The sequence below is a fragment of the Anoplophora glabripennis genome, unplaced genomic scaffold (assembly GCF_000390285.2).
Source record: "Anoplophora glabripennis isolate ALB-LARVAE unplaced genomic scaffold, Agla_2.0 scaffold326, whole genome shotgun sequence".
Taxonomy (NCBI): domain Eukaryota; kingdom Metazoa; phylum Arthropoda; class Insecta; order Coleoptera; family Cerambycidae; genus Anoplophora; species Anoplophora glabripennis.
The window spans coordinates 173,817-187,150 of record NW_019416758.1 but is presented as its reverse complement, the minus strand read 5'-3'; the positions used below and the strand labels follow the sequence as shown (position 1 = coordinate 187,150).

Sequence of the window (13,334 nt, the reverse complement as noted above, 5' to 3'; positions counted from 1 at the left end):
TTTAGTAACGATGGGTGGTTCAGGCGAGATAAAAGCATAGTGAACCGCCGCCCGGGCAACTACCATATAATTGCTACCGTGCAATGGGCAGTCCCATGGCTCTAATAGCCCTGTCACGAAGCTTTTATACCAATGACGGACGGCTTCTCGTTGTGGGAAACCACCGTCAGAAGATGCTTGTTAGTATTCCTTGTCGTCGTCTGGGTGTAAAAGTATTGTTTTTGACCACTAACGTTCTCCTCGAAGCTTTGAACTTACCTTCGGTGTTCCCACAGTACCTAAGATTGAACTAGTGTTCAAAATGTGATATAAATGTGTTAAGACCTGAATAAAACTAATGGAACGTATTTAATCTTTCATTTTATTGACTCTAATAAAATGGTGGATGTCTTTTCAAAGTCATAGGCATCTCATTATCATTTCTAAAAAATCTTCATACTTAATAGTAATATTTCCCGTAAATTCGGTATCTCTACTCTTGAACTCCTCAGTAAACCTTTGAATTTGTATGCAGGTAATAATATATTGATCCAGTGAGATCTTCTTAGCCTTAGGATTGTTTCTTGTGATCAGAAACCTTATAAACTCCGGAGAAAAATTGATACTCATGTGTTTTAAAGCGTAATCCAACTCGTGTTCGTCCAAAAACCCAGACTGGTCCCTGTCGTAGGTGTTGAAGGCGATCAACCATTGTTTTATATAGTAGTATAACGTTTCGAACTCCTTGACGTCCAACCCCCCGTTTTTGTCGAGATCGAAGAGTCTTACAACAAATTTGCAAGTTGCGTCAGAGAAGTGTTTTCCTTGGAATGTTTCGAAGGCTTGCTGAAGCTCCCTGGAGGAAATCTTGCCTTCGTTCTTGGTGTCCATCGTCCTGAACCATTTTTCTACTGCTGGGTGAACAGATGTCTTGCGAGTGCTAAATTGTGACATGAATGAAGGTGTCTCGATGACGCAGTTATATCTTCTGTTGTTAATTTCTGGAACAAAGAAAGCCAATTCAAAACAAAGTTTCGAGATTGGTCTTTAGAAGAATGAATTTTACCCTTCATGGCTCTGTCTAAAATTTTTTCTTTCTGTTGTTCTCTTGTTAAATTTTCGTCGGCTCGATACATGCATATAAGCCCTAGAAATGAAAAAGCTGTTTAACAACAGAACAACATACTAGAAACAGGTTCTTAAAACTCAGAACCTAATGGCTGTCAGAGTTTTAACATGAATAACTATACATTTGCTGAATGTAAGAATATAAATAAAAAAATGTTTACTTACTTTTATCATCATAAACAGAATTCATGTAATGTTGATCCATGTGACTGCAAGTCTTTCAGATTTTATTACTATTAATCGTTGAAGTTAAGATGACTGATGACAAAAATTTTGAGTGACTGATGGTGACAATGTCAAGTAATGCAATCTTGATGCTGCAACAATAGCTACGCTCAACTATCATTGTGAACCTATTTGATATACATTATGAATTTATGAAAATTAAATTTATTTAAAACGGGACCTATGTCGCTATGAAATGACATTCTATGTATTTCTGATATTGATCTTTAATAATCTGATAGTACTAATTTTCGTATATATGTAATTTGAAATAAACATAAAGCTAATATTATGTTAAATTCAAGAAATCGACCTCAAGTGCGTCTAAAAACCACTTAAATTTAAGAAACTATAATTAGTGACGAAGGAGAACCTCGAGGAGAACTGCTTAAACAAAATATAGGTTGCATCACTTTAACAATTATTAATTATGTGGATGTATAAGAAATAAATATTAAAAAAAAAAACGTTTCCCAAAGTTAATTGCATATTTTTGGGCAGTGATATCATGGTACTAATATTTAAATAGAAAAGAAAAAAAAACTACAAACGGATTTTTTTTTTTGACATAACAGTTTGCTTTCCGTGATTATACGGGTGCCTAAACCTATTGCTTTACGTACTTCTAACACCCAGTATATGACATATCATCTTCGAGGGAGCAATAATAACGATATTATTAAAATAATAACACAATGTTTTATATTAATTTAACTCATTATTTCGTGGATGTCATTAGGGGTATCATTAAAGCAATTAGTCCGAGATGGATTTACAGGTTGCCAGTCATTGTTGCGTTATTCAGTTATTTGTTCAGGGCCAACTGCCAGTCATCAGTAAGTGAGAGCTTAATTTTTGGCCTCCGTTCGACGGGGAATAATAAGCGTTATTAGCAGAACTGACAATTAAATTTGACTCTACCATTTTCTGGTCAAGATGTTTTTTTTTCTATAAAAAGGAGAACCGATACCTGTTCGATACACCTTTCCATTTTTTATATGAATTCCGCATTATAAACGGTATGATTCTAGAAAGAAATAGTAGATTTATATATTATTTAAATCGATAACAGTTATATAGGGTGTTAGTTAAAAATGTGGGTAGACAAATTTAAAGGGTGATTTAAAAAAAGGGTTATATACATTATGAATCCGTAAATCGATTGTTTTCTTGAGACAAACATATTTTGCATGATCTAAGAATTATCAATGTATTCCAAAAATGACTTTAGACAGTTTTAGGTGTCCAATAAACGCGTGTTAGATTAATAAATATTTCTTGGTTAGTATATTTTTTAATGACGTTTCAATGCCCCTGTCCACGAGCCGCTTATGCCATCTCTCACTAATATCCGCGTCGAATTGCGGCAGATGCGAAGCAAAGAAGAAGGTGACGGCTCGTTACTAATTACAGAACTAGAACATCAATCGTTTTGCCACTAAACGCAAAATTTTAATTGCACGGCCTAGGTTTCCGCTTGTTTTCGACCTCTAATGGAATCTCCGTGTTTGCTACTTGTAACCGCGACCTACAGACCCCCTAATTGATTCCACCGAACAAGCAGGATCCGGATTTGATCGAATAATTTAATCCTACTGAAAGATATTATGTACTGGAAGTTCTGGATATATTGGTATAATGGAAGTTAAAAAATGCATATACATATATAGGTAGATAATAGTCGTCAATTAATTATATCCCGGTTCAGCCACTGCAGATCTCTATACAGGATGACACAATTTATCCTTATAGATCTTAGAAACATTATGGGATGTACGTACAATGAATAATTCATACAAAAACTATATTAGTGCAAAAAAAGATACCAAAAATCACATAAATATATGTATACATACCTGACCAAACGCAATTCACACACAGTCAACTAGCGTGTACAAAATGTTTACGCACCAAACGAAAAGTGTTTACGAGGGAGTACGATAATTACATACATGTAATACCCAAATACGATATTACATACATGTAATACCCAAATTTTGTTAACGCATCTGTTTTGATTGTGAAGTTACAGTAGGTTTAGAGTTCTTCATGAAAATTTGATTTTAATTTCAACTTGAAGTCAAATACATCATTGCAAATTTGCCAAATAAAAAAATACTAAATTTGTTTTTAATACAAAAATACAAATAAAGGTTTAACTTTGTTTCACAACTTCTAACTGCGTAAAGGTTGTAAGGCTTATGTACTAGGTATAGTTGAATGTCTACCTTGAATTTATTGCAATTATACAATTTTTAATTTAATATTAATAATTATTTAAGATTATGAACTTTTACCTACCGGCTTTCAATTTTAACTTGAGATTCAATTTTAACGGCAGGGTTCCATATTATTTCCTTCTACATAAACTCCTACTAAAAGTTCATGATATGTACCTACTCAATGCACGCCCTTATAGTTTGAAATAACGGAAACTGTCTCAGGGTTCCGATGGCTGAAATTTAGCAGTTAGGAAATGACTAATGATGAATTTTATTGAGGTAATTATCACCAAACTCGTTCACCAACTGTCGCCTTCTCTACAAAAATGGTAATTAAATGGTTCTTAAATTTTGAATTGCTACCCGAAGGTAGAGTTTTTTTATTCACTTCAATTTAGAAAGATTCAAACATTTTTATGTTAAATAGGTAATACAACTGTCATATATTTTGGAAGAAATGAACATATAAAAGTAAATACTGTAAACACAATTAAATATTTGCAGCAAGATATTTATTCAAAAATGATATCTCTTCTTAATTGAACCCATATTTAAATAAGTGCAATTAAATATAATAACATAATTATAATAATTATTAATTACACTGGATAAGACATAATTATATAATAGACGTATATTTATAATTATATATTAGTTTTCTCGACACGTTTCCTAAAAAGGAAGTCGTAGTCGTAACGGTGATCATGAATCTGTAATATTTGGTTTAAATGGAAGTCACTTATTAGCTCTATTTGAATAATTAATAACAGTAACAGTACCATCAGTTTTTATGCTTAGTGGTTATTAAAAAACTGAACGCATAATCACTAAATCATCAAAACTTTTATGCATGAACGATGATCTACATTTATGTTTAATATTTTTACTTTGCCCAAATTAAATGTACATTATCTAACAAGTTATAATAGTGTTTGTAATTATAGTTTTCATATTCATTTGTCATTGAATCAAATTTTTGTATGAATAAAATTGTTTCTGTAAATTTTATGTGTATAGTTTAATTATTTTCACTGTTTGTTGGTATTTTTCCGCTTGTGAAAAAAAAATATAAAATTGATTAAAGAAAGCTTTATGTCAAAAGAATTAATCAAGTGTTATTTTTATTAAACTATTTTTCTGTAACAAAAAAACCAAAATAACTTAAGATTCTGGTACAAGAAGGGGTCTTTTTTTAAATGATATTTCTCAAACTTTTTTCACCTGGTGCAAATATGAAATCTGTAGGCTTAAAAAAAACATAGGTAAGTAAGAATGGGAATTGTTCCATGTAACTTATCCCCTTCTTCCACTACATAAGTACACCTTGTTTTTTGAGTTTGGTATTTGCTCTGGCCATTTGTTTATCTTCAATATTTTTTTTTGTATGTAATAGTATGCATCTATTAAATATGTAGGTATACAGAAAACTGTTTTGATTACTTACCGTTCACGTTTTCCACCTGGGATAAACTTACAATTAGCCAAATGATACGGCAACAACAAATCATACCTACTAACTTTGAAAAATCTTTTTTTTTTCTGAACAATTTGCATATTGGCGTTTATAGTACTCTTACACCAGGATCTAGAGCAAGGGTCGGCAAGTAATCTTAAGTGGGGTCCGGATACTTTTGAAAATTTTTAACGAGGTCCAGAAAAAAAATTCTTATTTCTTACAAATTTTTTATTTTAATTTAGACTCAAATTTAATCTGCTTACTAACCATTAAGAACGCAAAACACTCACACAATTGTAAAATACTAGAAAAAATGATAAGGTTGGCATTCAAACGTAAAAAATAATTTTTTAAATAATTTATTTAAGTTTATACTTTCAAAAAATTTCTGGCGGTCCAGTATTTTACCTTCCGCGGTCCGGACCTGGACCGCGGTCCACCAGTTGCCGACCCCTGATCTAGAGTTATAGTTAACGTTTCGAATAATCAATCTTTTTCCGTTATAGACATTTGTAATGTACCTATACTTATTTTTTAAATAGGTTTGATAGTTCAAAATTTGTTTGTTTCTGCCTGCTAGAGACATAATACGATATTTATGCGAGACTCAGACAATTACTGTATGTGGGCTAGCTGCTAGAAAGTGATATGACGTTCCCACCTTGGCTTCGTTGGTTTTTCTTTATTTTTTTTAGGGAGAAAGGTTAAAAATAAAATCAGATTTTTTTTTCAAATTAATTATGATGTATAATTTCTGAAAACGAATTTTAAAAAATGCTGAATGAGCCCATTAGACCTTTAACTTTTCAATTTTTCTTCACATTTAAATTAAAATTTTAATAAACTACATGCTTAATTAATTTATAAACTGTACAGCAATATAATGAATTTAAGAAATAGTCAAGCAAAAAACTGGTAATATAAGTATTACTTAGTATTAGCGAATTCTCTACTTTGTATTAGTTCAAATTGACCGATTAGAAGTAATTTGTAATAATTTATTTGCATTAGATAACATTAGCAATTGTTACGTGCTGTGTCAATCAAGCATTTTATTTTTGATACCGATAAAAAACACCTAATAAAAAACCCAATGTCATATTAACACTTATGGAAAATCATAGTCATTAAAAATGTATCATATAAATAATTAAAATTGAAACTTAATTTTAGCTATAAATGCGTCAGTTATAAAAAAATGCAGTAAAAAAAATTACTGTTAGAAACACAAACGTCATATTACCACTTAAATTTAAAGACGGGGTTATTATTAAAGTATTTGTGGAAATTTATAATAAAAAAGAATTGGATTTGTTGAAACACTGATTTTCTTATTTGTAGTCTGAAACTTACAATTAGTTTAATTTGATTTAGACCGCAGACAAAGTTTGATCTACAATATCAATTAACTTCATTCATGGCTTTTATGTTGGCATTCTTGGAGTGTTCAAAACAAATCTAAGGAATATCATCGTATTGTTTTTTTGTTTTTTATTTTAAGTAGGAGCTCAAGTCGTACCGCAACCATTCCGAGACGAGTAATAATAACACGGATATGAGATATCATTTTTCTTTATAATCTAACCATCTGCAGTGTGTCAGAAGTCGACTCTCGAAATTCGGCCCCTACACAAATATTACCTTTACGTAAGTCTTTTGTGTCACTTCCCGTCTTAAATCGTTAGTAATGTTAATTTAATTACAATTTTTATAAATTAACTCCTCGCCCTCTGCAGGTGTCGGGGGCGAAGAAGAAAAACAAACACGTTGAACGTTTGAAGAAGAAGCAGGTATGGTCAGGACCGGATTTACTGTTTTTGTCTTTTAAGAAGAATAGCAGGTTTGAAAAAATTATTGTAGATGGGATTTTTGTGTATTATTTTTCTGAAAGAAGAAAACGTCTAAAAAGCTTGAGCATCTTTGGTTATATAAACTACATTGGTATTTAAGCTCTTAACCACATCTGTACATATTCGTATCGTATCACAACGGGAAAGCTCAAGTGAGCTCGATAGTACTTACTTAAATAACAATCTAAGAGTAAAAACAGCCAAGAACAACAACCCGATCTTGCTGCATCAGATTTTTATCGCTTGCGCTCACTCTCAATCAACCTTCGAGAAATATCCTTAGTGACGACTTCGCATTTGTTTATTAAAAGGAAGTACGTAGGTACTATTCTGAGTTTAACAAAAATGCTACGAACTTATGTAGCAACCCAATATTTTAATTATTGGAAAAATGATTATAAATGTTTATTAGTATCAATAAAAAATATGAAAATATATACAGATGTCTTATAACAAAACTATATCAAGTCGTAACAAGAAATTTACCACTAATTCAATAATTTTTAGGTCGGCCCTGGATTTCAGTCATTTGTAAAGCAACCACCGAACCTCTAGACCATGAATACCTGGAAACTGCTTATAATCCGTTAAAATATCGAAAAATAAATACCATTACTGCCATTTGATTGTTTCCTTTCTATATTTTATTGTCGTATTTAAGTCAGCCGATTAATTTAAAGTTTAATGTGGTATCAAATTTTAAATTAATAGGGGTTGGATTAAATTTTATTGTGTAGGATTAACAGAATACTAATCATAATAACGATAAGGTTGATGTTTTGTTACATAGAATGACTATTTTAAAATTTAAAATATTTAAACTAGATAAAGAAATATAACAATAACAATACAATAATTTTTTCAACCTAACCTAGCATCGCATAATAAAATTCAATTTTCTTTTCTAATGAGTTCTCTACTAAATAATATTTTATATAATCAAAAAAAATGTTTAATTATCATATGAGCCTGTTCAGTGAATTTCAAGGAACAATGAATCCTAAACTTAATAAAATAATAAAACTACCCTCGAAACTACCAAACTATCAAAAACTGGGGTGTACCTGTTATTTTTTCCAATAGTCTATTCTAGTCTTAGAAATTGTTATAAAAATTAATGCTAGCAAAAAAAAATTTTTCTTTTTGTTCATGGACATGCAAATAAAGTGATTTTTTTTCTCCAAAAAGAAAGCAACATACGAAAAAATTTAAGAGATAAAAAAGTTGTATTTTTAGTTGCTTAATGCGAAAAAAATGATAAAAGTTTTAAAAAGTCAGTGCCGCACATTTTTTTTTGTCAAAAATATTAGTTAAGGTGCTTCCCGGGACGCCACTGGACTTAATAATTTTTATATAGTTAGCGTTAAATTAGCCCCCTTCTACAATAAATAACACTGCCAAATTTCAACAAAATCGGCTAGTGTATTATTTTTACGAAAAAACGAATTTTTTAAAAAAGTTTTACACCCTGTATCTGGAAAACGAAGCATTACCGCTCCTATATTTATATAAACTCTTCGTCTTAGAATCACCCCTTGAAGTTTGGCCACGTACTTAAATAACACACTGTATAATGCAGCACTGCAAAAAGGAGCAGCTCGTATGTGAAAAGTTTATTAATTCAATGCTAGTGAAGCATCAGTGAACATCGAAATGATTTGAACAACTTTCGTTATGCCTTGAAGCTTGTCTCATATCTGGTACATATGTCTGCAATATATTGAGTTTGGCGTAAATGGCAAATATTGAACTACTCTGGCTAATACCGCCACAAGCCATGAAAGAAAAAAGATCGAATAGTCCATATTCCTAACCCTTGCATGACTTGAGGCTGAAGTTTATTTGTACAGCTCTCAGCAAACAAGTCCTTTCTGAATTTCTTGTATAGGCATCATACGTAATGTGATATTACAATGAAGAAAGGGAACAGAGAAAAGTAAGTAGTCACTGGCTTACAACCGTTGCATTGCGGCTCAAAAAAAATATTGTTTTTTCCAAATTCACAATGAATAATATATATCTACAATTTTGTACATTCGAAAGGTTCTCGAATTTATCACATAATTAAGTTACTCCCTTTTCTGCACCCTTACTTTGCCATTTCGATAGAATAAATTAACTAATTAATAACTTCTATGCATATTTACACCTTTCGAGCACCTTTTAAATTCACCCCAAGGAATAGCAACAAGGGAAAACAACGATTTACGAGTGAAATTAATTAAAAACACAATAGTGGCGAATGGTCGTCGAGGCTTGAGGTTAGCTCGTCTTGATGTTAGATTAAGTTTTGTCATTTTACGAGCCTTCAGCGTGGATGTACTTCACATTATCTCCGCCAGTCCTTTTAATGAAACTGTCGGGTGTTCGGTTCTTAATGAGGCAATAAAAACGTCATTACGTTTGTTGAACGATGATGTGCTTGCGACCAGTGGGTCGTAAAGACATATAAGGAAGATCGGGGTGAAAACAGTGTTAAATGATGTATGTGTATTGTATTGTAAATGCGTATGGTTTAATGATTAAAATAATAAAGAAGGATCAAATATAACTACTCTATGTTGTATTCGCACAATTTCGAATAGAAAAGTATATCTAAAACCGGATAATACTTAAATATCAACTTACGAACGTAGACGAACAATGTGTTCTATATTAATACGATTGAACACACAAATTGTTGATACTCAATAACAATGTGTACCACTAGCACTCATCACTTACATATCAGAAATACCTCAAATTGCTTGTAACTCCTTGAGGTATTTCCAAGAAAAAGAACATCTTTCATTTTAAAATACATATAAAATTTAAAAAACCAAGACAATTTCGAAAAAACAAACAATAACGTATAAATTTCAAATTTAGTTAGAGATAGTTGAACGAGAGAAACCAAGACCTGGGAAAAATATTTTCTCAAACTTTTCATGTATATCTTTTTCTTCTTGAAAGCACCGTAACAATTAATTGTTACTTCTATCTCTTGCAACCGAAGGGGATTATAAAAAAAAATCCAGTCAATGCCCTTTTGATAGTAGAAAAAGTATGTCTAAGCCTAATATAAATTCGCAAAGAGAGAAGTAGTAAAATTCCTTTTTGTATTAAAGACCCCTTTCCCCCTTAATGTTCAACGATGAATTATTTTAATTTTGTTGTTCCTCATTATTTACATCCTGCATGGACGGTAGCAAACATTTTACAAACGCTAGTAACTAAGGACAATCGAATAATAATAATTAGAAACGTTCCACTCTCATGCTGTGGTGCACTGCAGTTTTTATTTCTGATTCTGTAATACACCGATACTTTGTATATGAAATTGCAGTTGTCCTGGATAAACGCCAATAAATACTGATTTATGGTATGTATTTTACAGCATTTAATTTTCTCCAGTTTTCAGACGACGTGTGCAGCGTAATTGCAAATAGTAAAACGCCGACTTAAAATATAAACTTAAATAGATAAGTAATAACTGCGGGCTTGAATGAGGATTGGAATAGCAACCACAAGAAGAGTGATTATTCTTTAACTTTTCAAGTTTACATCATTGTTACACGATATAATGTCTGAACTGAACTAACCTATATCATGTATTTCTATCATGGACATAGCTTCCCCGTCACTGACTTATTTATATAATTGCATTGAAATTCTAGGGCTTTTTATCTTGACCTAGTTAAAACTAGTACATATATGTAGTATTATAAGATGTTATTGCAGCCAAAAATATTCTAAAAAATGTACTGAAATTATTGAAATGTTAATTGTAGGTATAATGAAATATGATAAAAATGTTATAATTTATCAAAATGCATAAGATTGTTATATGCGCTGTGGTGCAAAGTATAAATATTTCATTGTTTATATGCTGCTGTATTTTTTACTTTTTGTATTAAAAGATTATAAATAAAAAACATTAAAAAAACATACTTCATTTGAAACTTTCCATTATTTTATTATTCCAAATCGAATTACACAAATAAACACACAAGTTGAATTACAATCCATTTGTTATGACTGATTTGTGAATCGACAAGTTTATTTAAATTTCCCGCCACTTATCCACTTTCATACTTTATTGCGCTGTTGCCATTACTCTTTCGAGGTTATTACTTGGCGGACGACAGGTCAGAAATTTTAATGTTTGATAACAACTTATTGCTTTGTGAAATGAGCGGCAATCTACTTTTTTCTTTCTTTCATCTATTAATTAATGATTCAGGTAAATGTCTATATTTTTTAATCTTATCATTTGCATTTTTTCACTAGTAATTCGATTGTAAGGGTATGCTGGTATGCATCATAGCATTTCCCATAAGAACCTATGTTAAATATTCAAATTTTAAGCATTAATTAAAAACAAAAACAAATCGATAAATAATTCGAGGAATTCACAGAATTTGATTTCAAAAAAATATATCTCAATAATATGAAATTGGCTGAATTTTTTCGTAGCACCCGAGCCTTCGTTAGACGAGAACAAACACACAAAATGAGAAAGCAGATATTTTAAAAGCATTAGAGGAGGATCCTGATACCAGTAGTCACGAGTACATATATCATACGCTATAAAAATTAGGTGGGTATACAGATTATTTAATTACTTTTATATTATTTCATTTATCGTTATTTATTTATTACTGTCTGAGCTTTCTGTTAAATTACTTTTTAGGTACGGTTTCATAGTTTATCTTATTTACAATAACTAAATTTTCGTTTATATGGAATGATAGGTCTCCCGGCAATCAATCACTCAATAAAAGTAACGCGCCAAGGAGCAGTACTTCACGGCGGGTATTGTGAAAATTTGTTTTTTAATAACCTTTAAATTATGGGATTTGACGTTGCATACCGCAGTTCCCAAATAAGCATCTATTTTTAGTTTTTATGACAGAATTTGATGAAACAAACTTATATGTTTCTCAAGGTCAAAGGTAGCCTAGGTAGATATGATCCGCATACAAAATTCCACCCATAGATGGCGCGAGAGATTTCATTCACGGCTTTTTAAGAATTTTAAGTTTCATAAAATTGCTCAATCTTTTTTAGTTTATTGCCCAGAAATATATTTTTAAGGAGGTTCGATACCGAAAAAAAAATGGTAAGAAAGTTTTCAAAGCAATTGAAATCTATTAATAAATATGCAAACTGTCTCGTGTAAAAATATCAGATCGATTGCCAATGTAGTTTTTTTGAAAAATGATATTAAAAATTATGCTCTTAACATAGGCTCTAATGGGAGTTGGGGCAAAAACTTTAATCAAACGTGAATATTGCTCTTAAAAATGGTTAGGATTGGGAAAATAAAATTGTAATTAAAGAATTAAATATTACTAAACATTTCAAACAGGTCTGCCTTGTGAGTCTCTTGTTTATTTGCTTGTATTATTTCTATTATTATGGTTGATGTATTGCTCGACATTTTTTTTGGTAAATAAACTATATTATTATTATTATTATTATTATTATTATTATTATTATTATTATTATTATTATTATTATTATTATTATTATTATTATTATTATTATTATTATTATTATTATTATTATTATTATTATTATTATTATTATTATTATTATTATTATTATTATTATTATTATTATTATTATTATTATTATTATTATTATTATTATTATTATTATTATTATTATTATTATTATTATTATTATTATTATTATTATTATTATTATTATTATTATTATTATTATTATTATTATTATTATTATTATTATTATTATTATTATTATTATTATTATTATTATTATTATTATTATTATTATTATTATTATTATTATTATTATTATTATTATTATTATTATTATTATTATTATTATTATTATTATTATTATTATTATTATTATTATTATTATTATTATTATTATTATTATTATTATTATTATTATTATTATTATTATTATTATTATTATTATTATTATTATTATTATTATTATTATTATTATTATTATTATTATTATTATTATTATTATTATTATTATTATTATTATTATTATTATTATTATTATTATTATTATTATTATTATTATTATTATTATTATTATTATTATTATTATTATTATTATTATTATTATTATTATTATTATTATTATTATTATTATTATTATTATTATTATTATTATTATTATTATTATTATTATTATTATTATTATTATTATTATTATTATTATTATTATTATTATTATTATTATTATTATTATTATTATTATTATTATTATTATTATTATTATTATTATTATTATTATTATTATTATTATTATTATTATTATTATTATTATTATTATTATTATTATTATTATTATTATTATTATTATTATTATTATTATTATTATTATTATTATTATTATTATTATTATTATTATTATTATTATTATTATTATTATTATTATTATTATTATTATTATTATTATTATTATTATTATTATTATTATTATTATTATTATTATTATTATTATTAT

The 13,334-nt window shown here is 28.6% G+C and overlaps 1 protein-coding gene across 1 annotated transcript; it reads right to left on the bottom strand.

The window, feature by feature from the left end:
- Window positions 1-399: 399 nt before the first annotated feature.
- On the bottom strand, window positions 400-1,361 carry LOC108907538 (peflin-like). The gene is made up of 2 exons (XM_018711267.1): window positions 1,273-1,361; window positions 400-980 (listed from the first exon to the last, which is right to left on the bottom strand). The coding sequence occupies exons 1-2, from the start codon at window positions 1,310-1,312 to the stop codon at window positions 400-402; spliced, it is 621 nt and encodes a 206-aa protein (XP_018566783.1). The 5' UTR covers window positions 1,313-1,361.
- Window positions 1,362-13,334: the final 11,973 nt, after the last annotated feature.